The sequence below is a fragment of the Schistocerca piceifrons genome, chromosome X (genome assembly GCF_021461385.2).
Source record: "Schistocerca piceifrons isolate TAMUIC-IGC-003096 chromosome X, iqSchPice1.1, whole genome shotgun sequence".
In the NCBI taxonomy this organism is placed as follows: domain Eukaryota; kingdom Metazoa; phylum Arthropoda; class Insecta; order Orthoptera; family Acrididae; genus Schistocerca; species Schistocerca piceifrons.
Genome location: NC_060149.1, coordinates 307,012,009 through 307,030,954, shown reverse-complemented (window position 1 = coordinate 307,030,954; position 18,946 = coordinate 307,012,009). Strand labels below are relative to the sequence as shown.

General features: G+C 39.5%; 1 protein-coding gene across 1 annotated transcript in view; it reads left to right on the top strand.

The window, feature by feature from the left end:
* The window catches only part of LOC124721723 (glutamate receptor ionotropic, kainate 2-like), a 541,952-nt gene that overhangs the window by 428,743 nt on the left and 94,263 nt on the right, over nucleotides 1-18,946 (top strand). The window contains exon 13 of the mRNA XM_047246817.1: nucleotides 17,196-17,333. Coding sequence (XP_047102773.1) covers nucleotides 17,196-17,333 — 138 coding nt within the window. The remainder of the gene's footprint in view (nucleotides 1-17,195; nucleotides 17,334-18,946) is intronic.

Below are 18,946 nucleotides of genomic sequence, written 5' to 3'. Positions count from 1 at the left end.
TGTACATAATGTGTAAATTATATATGAGGAACCTTTTAACCAACAATTTTTTACAACTTGGTATGAGAACTTTATGTCACTTAAATCTGAATTCTCATACCGCTTTATGGTGTACTATGCTTTTTCTTAAACCCCTCTGCAGGTTAATAGATGTCTATAAATTCTAAAATGATGTAACTTCATACTGTTATGCATTTCTCATATATATTTTTCTCCACATATTGTGAAGATTAAACTGTAAATAGAACTAAGCTTATTTACAATTTAAGGAGTAAAAGTAACAACTCACTGAATATACAGATGCTGAGTTATCAAAAGGCATTTAAACACTGATACACTGATAACTGTGTTAGCTTTCTGTTCATTGTTTTTTTCATACATGATTGCATACATTTACAGGGCAGACATATTTGCCTGCTCTGACATCAAGAAATTAAAACTAATCAAACCATGTTCTTCATGGTCATCCAATCCTTCTTCTACCCTTGCGTCTATACTCATAGGTTTTCATTGGTATTTGGCTTTGATTCATAAGTAGTAGATGGTCATACCATTCCTTTCTATACTATTGGGACTTCTCTATTATACATAGAATACAGCACTCTTTTCTTAATTTACTGTTCCTCTTATGATCTTCTAATATGTATCCTGCTACAGGTATCATTTCTGCCACTTCACTTCTCTTTAGCTGTTTGTTTGTTAATATCCTTACTTTGGATCCATAGAGGTATAAAAGAACATCCATAGTATTATCAATTTTAACTACTGTTTCTTTCCTGGTTTTATGCAGGAGTAGTCTCTTAATCATAAATAACATTTGTAAATGTTGTAAAAAAGTTCTTGTAGAATGTAAATACTTATTGCCTGAAGCCTGGAGGAGACCACCCACCACAAATCAGAAGCAGTGAGTTGTTGATAAGTGTGCACCTAACGACAACTCAATTCTTCTGCTTTTCGGCGAATGGTCTCCTTTAACCAAAAAGTACCAACATGTGTAAGTATCTTGGAAGTTTAATTTTCAAGATCAGTGTCATAAACAAAAGAGGTATCACAGTCCAGGTAATTGAATATATGGATTTGTTCCACTCTTCTGTTCTTCATTATGATTTTAGTTTTAAGGTGTTACTTTCTACAAAATGTCAAATCTTTGTTTTTCTTTGTGGATATGGTTAACTTATATTGCTTTGCTACTACATGTAAGGACAGTACAGTGTGTTGTACCTGTATTCCATATCTGCCAGCATAACATGGCCATCTGCAAAAAGAAATGAACTAATTACTTCACATCTCAGTGGGCAGGAATATTCCACATTCTTTTGCCTTTTATTGACAGTGGCATTTATATATATGTTGTATAATGTGGCAATAAAAGACACCCTAGTCTAATTCCTTGTATGATTCTTCTCATTCCTGTAACAGTGATTGGGCCAACGCATATCTTTATCTTCTCATCTGTATAAGCAATCTGAACTGACCTTAATAAACGCTAAAAAATGCGAAACTCTCCTAAAATTTCACACAACTTACATCTCACCATGTAGTTGAAGTTCTTTTCATAAACCACAAAAGTTATTTTGGAAGATTACTTTTTTTGCACTTTTCTATTATCTGGTTTATAGAGAAAACACAATGGAAATTTGAAAAACTTCATGGTCTGTGAATAGGAGGAGAAGAGGGTGTGGGAACAGGATATATGAATTTACAGTCGCGGAGCAGGGGTAGAGGTGGGTAAGGGACGGGTGTCAGTAGAAATTTGTTCTAGCAAGGCATCCTTCAATCTGGCATCAGCCAGCACTAAACCCTGCATCACACCCATCTCCATCCCTGTTCCATGAATCTTAACTTCATTCTGTTATAACATCAAGTTTAACACATATATTTCAGAATGGCACAACACATATAAGTCACAGAGTAAGTTGACAAGCAAGACATGTGTACACGTTAGCATTCGAATGAGCACTGAGTCCCAGTCTAGCGGCCGCTGCTCGGCTGGCTGCTTAGGTGGTGCAGCTGCTGCATGGCTGGCAGACAGCGCCACACGTAGAGGACGCGCGTAATTGCGCTGTGGCTCTTTGAATGATCGGCGAGTCACAACACTTTTCCCCCCTTTGAAATTGTAGCACTGGTCTTGATGGAGGTGTCCTGGAGATGGCTAACGTCCATAGGCGTTGTTTGACTTGCCGATAAGTCTCGAGGAGGAGGCTTCCCGTACGGACGGAAGTGGCCCCGATGATAACGGGTCGAGATGACAGGAGACGTAGGGGTCGAATCTGCTGGGGCCCCATGCACCAATCTGCCCATTGCGGCAAGTCCAGTTGATATGACAGGAGACATGGGCGATGTGTCAGCATCCGTTGGAGGAGGAGGTGAGTAGATTTGATCTGACAGAGGATGGTCATCCAGTTCCTGCATGGGCACGTCTCCTGGTGGCGTCTGTTCTTGTGCTGGCATCGCGATGATGGTGAGAGGGCTGCGTTGTGAGTATTGAGAGATGCCAAGATCCCGAGTGTCAGGTAGAGCCAAAGGTGGAGTAGCGGCATTCGGAACAGGTGTTGCTAGCACACGAGGCTGAGGCTGGTCCGAATGACGCACTGCAACACCCGTGTCCGTCTGGATTTCATACAGGTGTCTGCCACGGTGTCTTAAGATGCAGCCCGGGCTCCAGTTTGGCCGCCTGCCATATCCCTGTACCCAGATGAGGTCGTCAGCGGTGAACCAGCCAAGTGAAGGCACTCGCGGCCGTGAGGTGGAAGGCCACAGAAGATGAAGTAGCGTGCGGGGCTGTCGGCCATGTAAGAGCTCAGCCGGGCTGTGGTCGCCCATGGGGGTGAAACGGTAAGACGCCAGAAACTGGAGAAGTGCATCATCAGCAGCAGAAGAAGTCAGAAGTTTCTGCATCTGAGCCTTAAATGTGCAGACCAGTCGTTCAGCCTCACCGTTGGATTGTGGATGGAACGACGGGGTCGTGACATGCATAACGCCGTGATGAGCACAAAAAACCGCAAATTCAGAAGAGGCAAATTGTGGACCATTATCAGTAACAAGAGTAGAGGGGAGGCCTTCCAAAGAAAAAATGCGGGCGAGAGCACTGGTGGTTGCCGCAGTGGTAGGCGACGTGCAATAGACAATGGAAGGAAAGTTAGAGTAGGTGTCAATTACGAGGAGCCAATAAGTACCTAAAAAGGGTCCCGCAAAGTCAGCATGAATGCGCTCCCAGGGCTTCTCAGGCAAAGGCCACGGTGACAAAGATGACTTCGGGGCAGTGGCCTGTGATGCACAAGGGCCGCAGGCAGCGACCATGTGTGCTATTTCAGAGTCGATGCCAGGCCAGTACACATGATGGCGCACCAGAGATTTTGTGCGAGACACACCCCAGTGCCCTTGGTGAAGGAGGCGCAAGACTGAAGCACGCAAAGACGCAGGTACCACAACACGTGGCGAAGCATTGTCAGTGGAGAGGAGGATAACACCATCCCTAGCCGTGAGGCGGTAGCGCAAAGCATAGTAGTTCCGCAACGGATCAGAAGTCTTAGCGGACAGGCGATCTCGCCAACCCTTTTAAATACAGCATAAAACCCGGGAGAGGGTAGGGTCAGAACCTGTAGCAGCCACCAGCCTGTCCCCAGTGATGGAAAACCTGTCCACAACCCCGTGCTCTCCAACATCCAGGTGGAAACAAAAAAGTTCGTCCCTATCAAATGCCTGATCAGGACCCATTGGAAGGTGAGACAGAGCATCAGCATTTGCATCTTGAGCCATTGGGTGGAAATGAATCTCATAATTGAAACGAGACAAGTAAAGAGCCCAACGCTGGAGGCGGTGTGCAGCCTTGTTGGGAAGTGACGTTGATGGATGAAACAAGGAAACAAGTGGTTTGTGATCCGTAACAAGATGAAATTTTGAGCCATAGAGAAAAACACCAAACTTATGAAGAGCATAAATAATGGCCAAAGCTTCTTTCTCAATTTGAGAATACTTTTGTTGGGCATCCATGAGCGTTTTGGAGGCATAAGCAATGGGTTGTTCCGAACCGTCAGAAAAACGGTGCGCAAGGACTGCACCGACCCCGTATTGAGAGGCGTCTGTGGCAAGAACAAGATAATGGCCAGGTCGATAAGTAGCCAGGCACGGGGCATGTTGTCTTCAATTTCTGGAAAGCCGCTTCGCATGACGCGGACCAGCGAAAAGGCATGAAAAGGCACGTTTTTACGCAACAGGCGATGCAACGGCTGAGCCACTGAAGCCGCAGATGGTAAAAACTTGTGATAGTATGCTATTTTCCCCAAGAAGGCCTGCAGTTCCTTAACAGATGTAGGGCGAGGAAGGGCATTGATCACAGCGACAGTTTGCTGAAGCAGATGAATACCATCCCGAGAGAGTTGAAACCCCAAGTACGTGATAGATGCCTGAAAAAATTGTGATTCCTGAAGATTACACTTAAGACCGGCAGTCTGTAAGATATGAAAAAGTGTGCGGAGATTCTGAAGATGTTCTTCAGTGGTGGAGCCAGTGACAACAATGTCGTCCATGTAATTGATACACCCAGGGACAGGGAGCAATAATTGTTCCAAGAATTGCTGAAAGAGAGCAGGGGCGCTAGCAACCCCGAATGGCAAGTGTTGATATTGATAGAGGGCGAAAGGCGTGTTAAGGACCAGAAACTGCCGGGAAGCAGCGTCGAGAGGAAGTTGATGATAAGCTTCGGACAGGTCAATTTTAGAAAAATACTGGCCTCCAGCAAGTTTAGTGAACAGTTCTTCAGGACGGGGCATAGGGTAAGTGTCAATGAGGCACTGAGCATTTACAGTAGCTTTGAAATTGCCACAGAGACGAATATCACCATTTGGCTTAGCAATGACAACGACAGGAGAGGACCACTCACTGGAAGTGACAGGAAGCAAGACCCCTGAAGTAGTGAGATGATCCAACTCCCATTTTACCTGATCACGAAGGGCCACGGGAATGGGTCGACCCCAAAAAAACTTAGGCCGAGCAGTGGGTTTGAGCGTGATATGAGCTTCAAAGTTGTTTGCATGGCCTAACCCAGGAGAAAAAAGGGACAAAAATATCATCGACAAGGAATCCAGTTGAGTATAAGGAATAGCATCAGAGACAATATTGACAGAGTCATCTGTGGAGAACCCAAAAACGCAAAAGGCATCGAAACCAAAAAGATTTTCTGCGTTGCTCTGGTCGACCACAAATATGGGAACAGTGTGAATGACGTATTTGTAAGATACCTCAGCATTAAACTGTCCCAAGAGAGAAATCCTCTTTTTTTTTGTACATCCGTAATTGCCGAGTGACAGGTGACAGGAGTGGAGAACCCAACTGAAGATACGTCTGAGAATTAATTATAGTGGCAGCAGAACCGGTATCCACTTGCATGCGAACATCTCGACCAAGGATTTGGACAGTGAGGAATAACTTCCCTGAAAGGGAAGAAGTGCAATTGACAGACAACACAGAATCAGAATCAGCGTCATGTTCATGAACATCATGTATGCGGTCAGATTTACAAACGGAAGACACATGACCTTTCTTTTTGCAATTGTGACACACAGCCCAACGTTGGGGACAATCCTCGCGTGAATGTTTCGTAAAACGCCGCGGACATAAAGGAAGTTGCCAGGGGTTTTGCTGCAGTTTCTTAGCGGGTTGTTTACGGCTAGGCCGAGACTGCACGTGAGAGCGCACTGCGGCCACGTCGGCTGGTGGGGACGCGACGCATGCGCCGTCAACAGTGCACAGAAGTTGTATTTCCCCGACATCGCCCCACGCCTCTATTTGCGCCCCAGCAGCGCGAGAAATTTCAAAAGACTGCGCAATGGAGAGAACTTCATCTAGAGTCGGATTCGCCAACTGAGGGGCACGTCACCAAACTTCTTTGTCGGGTGACGACCGGATAATAGCATCCCATACCATGGAATCAGCATAGGATTCTTTGTGAACGTCAGTAACAAATTGACACTTTCGACTGAGGCCGTGAAGTTCAGCAGCCCAAACGCGATAGGATTGATGTGGCTGTTTTTGACAATGATAAAAGGCAACACGAGAGACTACCACATGTGTTTGATTTTGAAAATAGACAGACAGAAGTGAGCACATTTCAGCAAAGGACAAAGACGCAGGATCCTTCAAAGGAGCCAATTGCGACAACAACCGATACATTTGAGGTGAAATCCAGGAAAGGAACAGAGACTTATATGGTTGTTTATCCGTGACATGAAATGCCAAGAAGTAATGTCAAAGACGTTTTTCATAATCAGACCAGTCTTCCGCCATCTCATTGTAAGGAGGAAAAGGAGGTACAGACAACGACAAGAAATGCCCCGCATTGACGACGAAATCGCGAATCGCCGCTGTTAGAAGCATTTACTGTTCAAGGAGATTTTGCAATAGTTGCTCAACAGTAGCCATGGAACCCTGTGGGTCAACAGTGAAAAGGAAAAATCCACTACCTCGTCGCCAATTGTTATAACGTCAAGTTTAACACATATATTTCAGAATGACACAACACAGATAAATCACAGAGTAAGTCGACAAGCAAGACATGTGTACATGTTAGCATTCGAATGAGCACTAATTCCCAGTCTAGCGGCCGCTGCTCAGCTGGCCGCTTAGGTGGCGCAGCTGCTGCATGGCTGGCAAACAGCGCCACATGTAGAGGACGCGCGTAATTGCGCGGCGGCTCTTTGAATGATCGGCGAGTCACAACACACTCACCCTGTACTCACACCCTCTTCCCTGCAGTCTCTCTATCTTCTGTTTTATCTCCTTTTCTCAGACAACTGCTCCACCTCATCATGCACCACATACAACTTGCCAGAACCAACTCACTGGTACTGTATTTGTATTCTGTGCATGTGTTGCCTCTCTCTCCCAAATATCAGCCATCCTTTTCCAACACTCCATTCCACACCATACCTCTTTTTCTGCCTTTTCCAATTCATCTGACACAACCACATCCTGTTTATGTGACGTTTAACAGCTCACTGTCTCAGCTATTTGGTGAGTTCATCCTGTTACTCCTTAAATTATGTACAGTCCATCAGGGTTTCTATTGTCATATTTCTGAGCTTAATTTATAGGGGATATTGTTAATGTACAGTTTGTACCCAAGCAAATTATTACACTAACATTCCTATATGTTTCCTATAAGACTTTTCTATCGAAATTGGTAATAATGTTGTCAATGACTAATTATAAGTGGACACTCTTGTAGGTATAGATATTGTTACTTACATTTTATTCTGCAAAATTGGGACCAAATTAACGAGAAGTCTCCATGGTCATGGAATGAGTCAATACATGAAATTATAGCACAATATTAGAAACAGATAAAATGAAATATAAAAAAACATATTCAGGTGACAAGTCGTAAGTTTAAATAAAGAAAATCAACAACGTAACACTGGAATTTGCTTAATTTTTTAGCTCTTCCAGGAGCTCCTCGACAGAATAGAAGGAGTGAGCCATGAGGAAACTCTTCAGTTTGGACTTAAAAGAGTTTGGGCTATTGCTAAGATTTTTGAGTTCTTGTGGTAGCTTATTGAAAATGGATGCAGCAGAATACTGCACTCCTTTCTGCACAAGAGTCAAGGAAGTGCATTCCACATGCAGATTGGATTTCTGCCTAGTATTAACTGAGTGAAAGCTGCTAACTCTTGGGAATAGGCTAATATTGCTAACAACAAATGACATTAAAGAAAATATATACAGTGAGGGCAATGTCAGAATTCCCAGACTATTGAATAGGGGTCGACAAGAGGTTCTCGAACTTACACCACATATAGCTATAACAGCCCATTTTTTACCCAAAAATACCCTTTTTGAATCAGAAGAATTACCCCTAAAAGTAATATTATACGACATAAGCGTATGAAAATATGTGAAGTAGACTACTTTTCGTGTTGAAGTGTCACTTATTTCAGATACAGTTCTAATGGTAAATAAAGCAGCATTTATTTTCTGAACAAGATCCTGGACATGGGCTTTCCACAACAGCTTACTATCTATCCAAACGCCTAGGAACTTGAACTGTTCTGTCTCGCTTATAATATGCCCATTCTGTCTGATCAAAATATTGGTTCTTGTTGAATTGTGAGTTAAAAACTGTAAAAACTGAGTCTTACTGTGATTTAGCATCAAATTATTTTCCACAAGCCACGAACTTATTTCATGAACTACATTATTTGATACTGTTTCAATATTACACACAAGATCCTTCACTACCAAGCTGGTGTCATCAGCAGAGAGAAATATTTTTGAATCACCTGTAATACTAGAAGGCATATCATTTATATAAATAAGAAACAGTAGTGGCCCCAGAACCGACCTTTGGGGAACGCCCCACTTAACAGTGCCCCATTGAGACTGAACATTGCTACCACTCTCAATATTGTGGAAAATTACCTTCTGCTTTCTGCTCTTAAAGTAAGAGGCGAACCAATTGTAAGCTACTCCCCTTACTCCATAATGGTCCAACTTCTGCAGTAATATTTTGTGGTCAACACAGTCAAAAGCAATCATTAAATCAAAGAAAACACCTAGCGTTCGCAACCTTTCATTTAATCTGTCCAAAACCTCACAGAGAAAAGAGAATATAGCATTTTCAGTTGTTAAACCATTTCTAAAACCAAACTGAACATTTGACAGCAAATTATGTGAATTTAAATGCTCCAGTAACCTTGTATATACAACCTTCTCGATAACTTTAGCAAACACCGATGGCATAGAAATAGGTCTAAAATTGTCAACATTATCAATGTCTCCCTTTTTATAAAGTGGCTTCACTACCGAGCACTTTAATCGGTCAGGAAACCGACCACTCCTAAAGGAAAAATTACAGATATGGCTAAGTACTGGGCTAACATACATAGAACAATACTTCAGTATTCTGCTAGATATCCCATCATATCCATGAGAGTTCTTGGTCTTTAGTGATTTAATTATTAACTCAATCTCCCTCTTATCAGTATCATGGAGGAGCATTTCAGGTAACAGTCTCGGAACACTTTTTTCTAAGAGCGCTATATGATTCCCTGTTGGGACTAGGTTTCTATTTAGTTCACCTGCTATATTCAGAAAGTGATTATTAAATACTGTACATATATGCAACTTATCAGTAACACGGGCATTCCCACTACGCACTGATTCTATATCCTCAACCTGTCTCTGCAGACCAGCCACTTCCTGTACGACTGACCATATGGTTTTTAATTTTATCCTGAGACTTAGATATTCTATCTGCATACCACATACTTTTTGCCTTCCTAATAACATTTTTAAGCACCTTACAATACTGTTTGTAATGGGCTGCTGCATTTAGATTTTGACTGTTTCTAACGTTTTGATATAATTGCCACTTTGTTCTACAAGATATTCTTATCCCTCTAGTCAGCCACACAGGCTGCCTGTTTGTGCTAGTACCCTGTTTTGAAAGTTCTAACAGAAAGCAGCTTTCAAAGAGCACAAGAAAAGTCTTGAGAAAAGCATTATATTTATCATCTACTGTATCAGCGCTATAAACATCTTGCCACTCTTGTTCCTTGATAAGGTTTGCAAAGGTCTCTACAGCAACTGGATCAGCTTTCCTAAACAGTTGATAACTATATTTAACACGTGTTGCAGCACAAAAATCTTTTAGAGTTAAAATTTGTGCATCATGATCTGAAAGACCATTCACCTTTTTGCTAACAGAATGCCCTTCTAGTAATGAGGAATGAACAAAAATGTTGTCTATGTTTGTTCTACTGTTCCCTTGCACTCTCGTTGGAAAGAATACGGTTTGCATAAGATTATATGAAGTAAGGAGGTCTATCAGTATCCTCTTCCTTGCATAATCACTTATACAATTAATATTGAAGTCACCACATATAACTCAAATCAGTTTGCTATCACAGTTTTCTGTTGTGAATTTTAATTCTTTTTGAGAGAGGTGCAAATCTTCCTGTTAGGTGATCTATACACACTGAACACTAAAAAATAAATCATATTACATCATGTCATAAATTTCAAAATATTTTACTTTGGCTGTGTTAAGCTTTATTTTTTGTAACTTGGATTTAAAATTGTTTTACTCTATGGAGGAATTCCAATATCATTGCATTTTAAAATAAGTATGTAGGTGTTCCAGAGATATGGTACATGATTGAAAGTCTGTGCTCACACTTCCTACTTCTTGTCAGTGATGTGAACCATGTAACTAATAGCATTTAAGTTTTCATTTTTCTTCAGATCTTTATTTATTTATTGGCTGTCTTATCAATGATAGCATGCTGTGCTACAAGTATTGAACAAGTTGTGTGTATTAGTTTTCTTATGCACAAATTGAATATTCTATAAAATAGACTACAAGAATTCAACGTATGAGAGAAACTTAGATATAGCAAATATAGAGCAAACAAATGTGTGATATTGTGTATTGTAATTTATATACCCATGAATACACTCACAGAGTAGAAATAGTGACACTGTAAATATGACCGCTGTAAGGATTTTTTAAATGACTTTACTGCTTTTATATTTCACAGGCATTTTATTAACAAGTTTCAGTACTATACTTAATGGACCATTCTGACACATTCTGTTATTTGTACAGCTAGTAAGAAAATTCTGCACGGTCTGGTGTTATGGTCAAGAACATCATAGTTCCTCTGAAAAAATTTGTCATTAACTATTGCATTTATTTGAAAAAATAAAATGGTTTTTCTTATATAAATGCAACAGAGTGAAAGTATGTTAAGTGCTGTAAAGATATGTGTGCATGATATTTTACTTCCTTTTATTTATTGTCATAAGTGTCTTCTTTTTAATTTTAACTATATAGAGTGCTGCTGGTGAGTTTTCTCAGAATTGGACTCCATAGTATAGATGCGACTTAATATAAGCATAGTAAGCATTATCAACAGTTTCCATGTTGGTGCATAATTTCAAGGGTCTTTGAACATAACACCCTTTACTTACCATACCATTAACAAACACACTCAGTATGTTCAATCTGTTTCACATTGTCTTGCAGCAAAATAACAAAGAATTTTGTTACAGGGCTACTTTGTACTCACCCATCCTTAAGGAAAACTCTGTGTTTGTGTAGATTCTTATTTTGCTGGGTATTAAAATTCATTGTAACAGTACTACTGTTATTTACAATTAACTGATTTGTCATCTGCTAGAATTATAAATATTTGCAGAAGGCTTACTACTGAGTTGTAATATGATACAGATTATACTCAAATCAGTTTTTTTATGAAGCAGAGTGAATAGATGTTTTTGAATGTTTGGGGAAACAGATCAGTCATAAAGCTGACATTCCACTTCATGCCAATGATATTGGAATTCCTCCACTGAGTAAAACCATTTTAAATCCCAGTTACAAAAAATAGTTATTATGGTATTCAGACTAAGGCTTTGGGCTGCTCTGCCTAGTAAATCCTCCAAAGTTTTATTCAACAATGATGCAATTGCCCTATGTCTGTTCATATAATCATTATAATGCTGATAAAGAACTGAACCAATAGCAAACTATAAAGTTGTTGAGGCTTTCATGGTCATTTCTTGATGTATTGCATGTTGGCTCTTCATTTGAGATCTTCAGCTGCCATCATCAATGGATGGTGGACCTTTGACAATTCCAGCCACTCTTCCTAGCAAGAGATCAGAAAAATTATTAAACAAATGTTGGCCAAAGACCCTGAAATGAAAGCTAATGGGAAATACATTACTAGCAAATTATTGTCTTAGCGTGGGTGCATACTATTGCCTAAAATGTTTTCATAAGCTATTGTGTTCATATTGACATCAACAAAAACTTGTAATCACAGCTCTAACCTGGAAAAATGGCCTAGGTAAGCATCAAATTTGCAAGGCATTTACAAGGTTCACAATTGCCCATATGAGTGCCACATCATGCTGTATATTGTATATCAGTTCTCAATAGAACTCTCTTTCACTGTTCTACAGATCACAAATAGAATTACTAATTAAAAAAAGCAGTACATTTGTTCTTTTGATAGTAGCTTATGCTTGACTGCATGATGATTAAAACTGAGTCTTATCACCTATTGACAGATTTTCCCCCTTACTCAACTCTGTACTTGTGCTGCAACATAATTTTTTTCGAATATGGTACTTGACAAGTATGTCTGACAATTAGCTCATGGAGTATATGTTACATCTCTACAATGCCTATGTTTTAATTTCTTAGGCCTTTAAGAGTGATGACCTTTCTTGATGTTACCAGTACACAATAACAGCTCTTCAGGTATTTTCCTGGCAAGAAATTCATCTGTAGTTATGTTTCAGATTTTTATTTTTTAGAAGAATATGCATTGTAATGGACATTTATGACAAGTAAAAACTGTGTACAATACAAGGAATTTAACCAAGCCCCTTGCATTTCATGAATAGTGTGGTTCCAATGAGAGAATGTACAAAAGAAAAAAAATTGTTTAAATGACAGCTTCACAGATGGCGCTGAGGGAACACAATTTTACTCTCTAGTGAAGTATGTGCAGTGATGAACATTTGTAGCTTGTTCAAATTGTGTGCCTGACCAGGATTTTAAACAAGTCTCTACTTTACTTGTGCATTCCACATCCAAACATATCTTAGTGATGGATTCATAGTTTCACTATTCCTTCCAAATTCTGTGGGATTAGCACTTGTAGAAAGCACACAGCAGAGAGTTTGATTCACCCATACCTTCTGGAATGTTGTTGACATAATGCATTTTTACTCTTTGGTGGGGCACCACCCACAAAAAACAGAAATCTTAGTTTGTGTAATTGTCTAGCACACAGTTCTGTTGTTGTTGTAGTCTTCAGTCTGAAGACTAATTTGATGCAGCTCTCTGTGGCAGTCTATCTTCATTCTGTTGAGGGCTGTACTAGGGTGATCCTGCATCATTGATAGATTGTGAAAGCTGTGCCCTCCTCTGGAACCCCCTCCCCCTCCCCCCTCCCCCTCCCCCTCCCCCTCCCCCCCCCCCCACCCCACTCACCATAAAACAAATTTTCCTTACTTTTTTTTACAGAGTTATCAAATTTTATAATTTTTTAAATATGTTTAATGAAAATTAAGCATTGTTGAAAAATATCCCTGGCATCAGTTACCACGCACAGGAATCTCTCATTTCATTTGTGCCTCAAAAATGGTGGGGAGTTTGCTTGTCGAAATACCAATGGTTGTGAGGACATTACCCAGCTGCATTCCCCTGAGTTATTTGAACATTTGTTTCAGTACAACCTCAAATTTCATGACAAAGTTACTAGCTCAGGAGGCTAGTAAACTAAATAAACCCTCTCCTTGCATTTGATTCCTCCACTGTCATGTCTCACTCCAGTCATCAGTTGGCAGAAATTTGGAAATACTGGAAGCCTTTGCACAAAGAGCATATATGCATCAGCATCTTCTCACCAACCTTTGAAAACCTAAAATATTGTGGTGAAGTAGCTGCAATAACTGCATTGTCAGAAGCAAGTGAGCTGTGTAGGTGGCAGTTGTATGAACTGAGTGCACTGTTGTCTTTTTAACCATATTAACAATAGATGTCTGTTCAGTAATAGTCATTTTTTCATGATTCTACTAGGACAAAATGACACAGTAGAGATGGTACTGTGCATTTAGAGTTATAGGCCAAGGGTAAGGCTTCATCTCGTAGGCAGAAGATAGGAGAGACAAGTGAATTAACATACCTCTCCTGAGTAATTCTTGAACCATCTTTCTTCATCATCATCATCATCATCATCATCATTTAAGACTGATTATGCCTTTTAGCATTCAGTCTGGAGCATAGCCCCCTTATAAAATTCCTCCATGATCCCCTATTCAGTGCTAACATTGGTGCCTCTTCTGATGTTAAGCCTATTACTTCAAAATCATTCTTAACCAAATCCAGGTACCTTCTCCTTGGTCTACCCTGACTCCTCTTAACCTCTACTGCTGAACCCATGAGTCTCTTGGGTAACCTTGCTTCTCCCATGCGTGTAATATGACCCCACTATCTAAGCCTGTTCGCCCTGACTGCTACATCTATAGAGTTCATTCCCAGTTTTTCTTTGATTTCCTCATTGTGGACACCCTCCTGCCATTGTTCCCATCTACTAGTACCTGCAATCATCCTAGCTACTTTCATATCCGTAACCTCAACCTTATTGATAAGGTAACCTGAATCCACCCAGCTTTCACTCCCATACAACAAAGTTGGTCGAAAGATTGAACAGTGCACAGATAACTTAGTCTTGGTACTGACTTCCTTCTTGCAGAAGAGAGTAGATCATAGCTGAGCACTCACATCTTTCTTTCTTGAACTTTTTTTCATGTCAGTTTTGTGCTCCCTCTTTGCCTGCACCCTTTACAGTGGGCCTCTCTCACTATGTCCTCAGTATGGTCCTATCTCTGTGTAACTGTGAGAACTTACATCCACTTGAACGTGCTGAATATAGTCATTGACTTGGTCACCTTCTCTAACCCCTTTCATCATTCCTCATTCAGCCCTCCACTACAAAATGAACTTTTATTAGAAGCCTCTGGATGTGTCCCTTCAAATTAACAACTCTTTCATGTATATCTACATCTGCATTCAAGTACTTGGCAAAAGGGCTCATCAAACCACCTTCAAACTATTTCTCTATCATTCCACTCTCGAACAGCACACTAACAGCAAAATTAACACTTCACTCATTCAATCTGAGCTCTGCTTCATCTTATTTTCTTATATTTATCATTTCTTTCTTGTGCGTGGACATCAACAAAATATTTTTGTGTTTGGAGTAGAAAGTTGGTTTTAGAAATTTTCTGAAAAGAACTTGCTTCAACACAAAATATCTTTGTTGTAATGATTATCAGCCGAAGTCACAAATCATATCCATGAAACTCTCCCCCCTATTTTATGACAATACAATACAAGTTGCCCTTCTTTGAACTTTTTCAAAGTTCTCACTCAAACCTATTTGGAAAGGATTACATACAGTGCAGTGTTACTGTGCAAGAGAATGGACTAGTGTAGTGTAGGGAGTCTTTTTAGTAGATCTGTAGTGGCTTTTAAGTTTTCTGCTTGTAAAACACATTCATTAGTTTGCATTCCCCACAATGTATGTAATAGTTCCAGTGGAAGTTGTTTGTAATTGTAATCCTTAGATACATAATAGATTTGACAACCTTTAGATTTGTGTGGTTTACCATGTAACCAGAATTTAAAAGATTTGTTTTAGCACTCATGTGAATCATCTCTCGCTTTTATTATTGAAAGTCAATTGATTCTTTTTGCACCATAGCAGATATCTTATCTACATCATGTTGCAGGTTAAGGCTGCTTATGTCATAAAGCTCTTTTCTCCTCAATTCAGTACATACCTACTCATTAATTATTTGATCTACCCACCTACACTTCAAAATTCTTCTGTTACATCACATTTAAAAAACTTATTATCTCCTCTTTTCTGTACTGCTTATCATCCCACATTCCACTTTCATATGAGGCTACACAGCAGACAAATACATAGTTTTAAATTGTCATACATTTTTATGTCTGGTATGTTAAAACATCTTACTTATACTTGTGCAGGTTGAGGCAACTAAGACAGGCCACTCCAAATACATCCAGTATAAAATAAATATACCAAGATGTGGTTTGCACTAAGTTATAGTGAACAATATGGTGAATTTCTTTATATTCAAAAATAATTTTAGTCTGCAAATTACAGCACTGACTTTGTTTTTTCTAATAGAACTATATACTTTTTTTTATGACATTTTAAAGAAGCTTCTAAGAGAACTTCAATGACATAACATGTTCTTCAGGGGAAGAATATTCACATACTATGTTTGTCAATGTGAAACTATTTCATAATGTTTACCACAGCTGAACCCTCAATGACAGTGGGTGTTCCTCCAGACATACATTGTATTGTGAATATACAGACAATGTATAAAAAGAGACATTGTAGTCTCAATGATGAAAAATGACCTTCATTTTTTTTTTACTTTTGTGCTCACTGTGAACATCTCAATAGCAAGTTATCTGATTGCTGCACAGCAAAGACAGACTGATGAGTTTCCATCACACAGATAAACACAGGAAACCTACCTGAATTATGTGTTTTCTTACATTTGGCCTAATAGGTCAGAAATTTATGAAACCTCTTCTCGTGAGGGAGGGATAGTGGTCTGCAACAATGTCATCTAGATACTTCCTCTTATCTGTGTAACATGATGTTTAACTTAGCAGTGTTAGTCATTAGCATGAGATGCTTTATAAAAAAAATGTCAGTAGTCTTATTTATATGAAATAATATATCGACAACAATCATGCTGTGAAAATCATAATACTTGCCTTTAAACCACATAAAATTTTGTGTGACATTATATTTCACTTATTACTTTCTTAGACCAAACCTTATGGCTGCTAGAGTAAGAGCCCATAAGCTAGCTATTATCCCCATATTCATCAGATGTCTTGTGCATTACCATTGATCCAATTTCCTTACATTTACTTTTAATTGGGAAAATAAAACTCAGTTTAAGGGCTAAGAGTTTTTAGAAATTTAATATTAGAAATTTGTTTGGGCTACTGGAAGAGAGAAGAATTAGACTTTAATAACCTTTTAAGGCCATTAGAGGTAGAACACTAGCTCTGATGCATCACAGACCATCACAGACCACAGACCATGGCTTCTTGTACATGTGAATTGCAAATTTCTACTGTTTGTACAAATTGTATAAAAATGCTATATGCAAAAAAAGATAATAAATAAATAAAAGGATAGGAATCAACAGTAGTCCTGTTGAAGGATCAACAGTGGCATTCACAGGGCCCGTGAGAATGTCTAGACAAGCATATGACTATATTCCTGAATATGAGCCCAGTATCTTAAACATTACACTATCTTACCTGATGGACTGCTATATGGAGTTACAATAGCAGCAGGGTCTTACTGGAAAGGTAATTGTCAGTTTTACTTGTTAGCACAAATTTTTTTCTCAACGTACACAATACAATTTCTGTTAGATGCTTTATGGGATGTAAATGTAGTTGTAGAATAATTGTTTCTAAAATTACTGTTTAAACATTTTCCTACATGCCTAAATAGATTCATATCATGCCTAATATTCTGCATCCATGAAATGCATTTTTAAGTAGTAAACTGACTTTACAATTCCTTGCCCTTTTTTAACTTTGTCTATTATTTCAGGATCAGTCCATATGAATGGACAAACCCATACCCCTGCATTGAAGAACCAGAAACACTGGAGAACCAATTTACACTGAGTAACAGTTTATGGTTCACAATTGGAAGTCTGATGCAACAAGGCACAGAAATAGCACCAATGTAAGTTAAATGCCAATATATTTTCCTCAAAGGCATTAGAGTGTACAAAAGGTTTTATTGTGAGTATGTGTATGTCTGTGTGTGTGTGTGTGTGTGTGTGTGTGTGTGTGTGTGTGTGTGTGTGTGTGTGTAGCCCTCTATAGCTGGAAACTTAGTTTGATTGTGATCTCTCCCCTCCTTCATCTAAAGTTCCTTTACACAAAATGGAGATGTCAAATAGCCTGTGCAGTCAACTCATAATGGGTACACTTTAGTATAGTGCAGTGTACTTATTTGTCATTCATTCATTACACACACACACACACACACACAGATATATATATATATATACACACAGATATATATATATATATATATATATGCTGCATAGCTGGGAAGATTAGCAACCACTTCAGGGCTGCATGATGTTCAAATGAAATATGTGTTTAGTGAGGAGAGGGGGCACCTGCATGGACAGGATTTACACCTATAGGTCTCCAGCTGCCATCACCTGCCACAGTGTGAAGGCATCTTAGGTACACAGGGTCCGTGAAATTTATGGCCAAGAGACCTTGTGTTGTTAGAGTGTTCTTCTAATTGAGCTGATGTGTTTCTAAAATAAGAGTTGTATACCATCTCACTAGCAATCTGTGCATAGGCCCCTTTAGCATTGAAGCATGTTGGATTTGGCAGTTTTGTAACCATTTTTTTGAAAACCATATGCAAGAGTGTTAACTATGCTGCTACTCACTTAATCTCTCACATATTGTGTTTTGTAAATCCCATCATCAAGGAAAGCCTTCAGAGATGTGGAATAAGTCAAGTTATACCATGGTTCTGGGAGGAGTAAAGGTAACAACTTACCATGTAGTAGAGGCATTAATAAATCAATAGGCTCATAAACAAGACTGAAAAACATTGCTAAGCACTTGCTCATGTCCTTCAGCATTAAGCACAAATCAAGCATACACACACACATTCATACACACATTACATACAGAATAAACATACTCACACACATTTATACATTTGCATGGTTACGTTGTCTCGGAAGTCTGGCGTGATTTCCAATGCCTGCTCAGATCATCAGGATGATCCCAGAATCTCTACACTAAATGTATCTCGTGCTCCTATGGAACCTCTTCTCTTGTTGATCAATACTTCCAGTCCATTGCCAACGGCATAGCTTTCCATAGCAAAGTCACAAACCACTTCCTTCATCATCTTTCAACCATTTTGATCCCATTACCATCCAAATCCCTAGTCATAACTGTGATGCCCCCTGCCTATGCATCATCATCCCCCACTACTGAACACCTCTGCCTGCATCCTACTTATTCCAAGTCAGTCACTTCATTTCTTATACACCTTGCAAACTAAATCATTTTGTAAAACTTCTTCTCTTTGAGAGAAGTATATACAGACAAATTCACAACATATTCATGAGAATGCCCATGGCACACTCTTATGCCAACCTGTTTGTGAGCTATTGTAAATCTTCCTAACCCCCCCCCCCCCCCCTCCAAGATTCCAAATCCCTTGTGTAGTTTGACTTCTTTTTGGTTCTACTTTAATGATGTACACCCATTTCCAAGACACTATATCCTCATTCCTCTACAGCCGCAACACCTTCT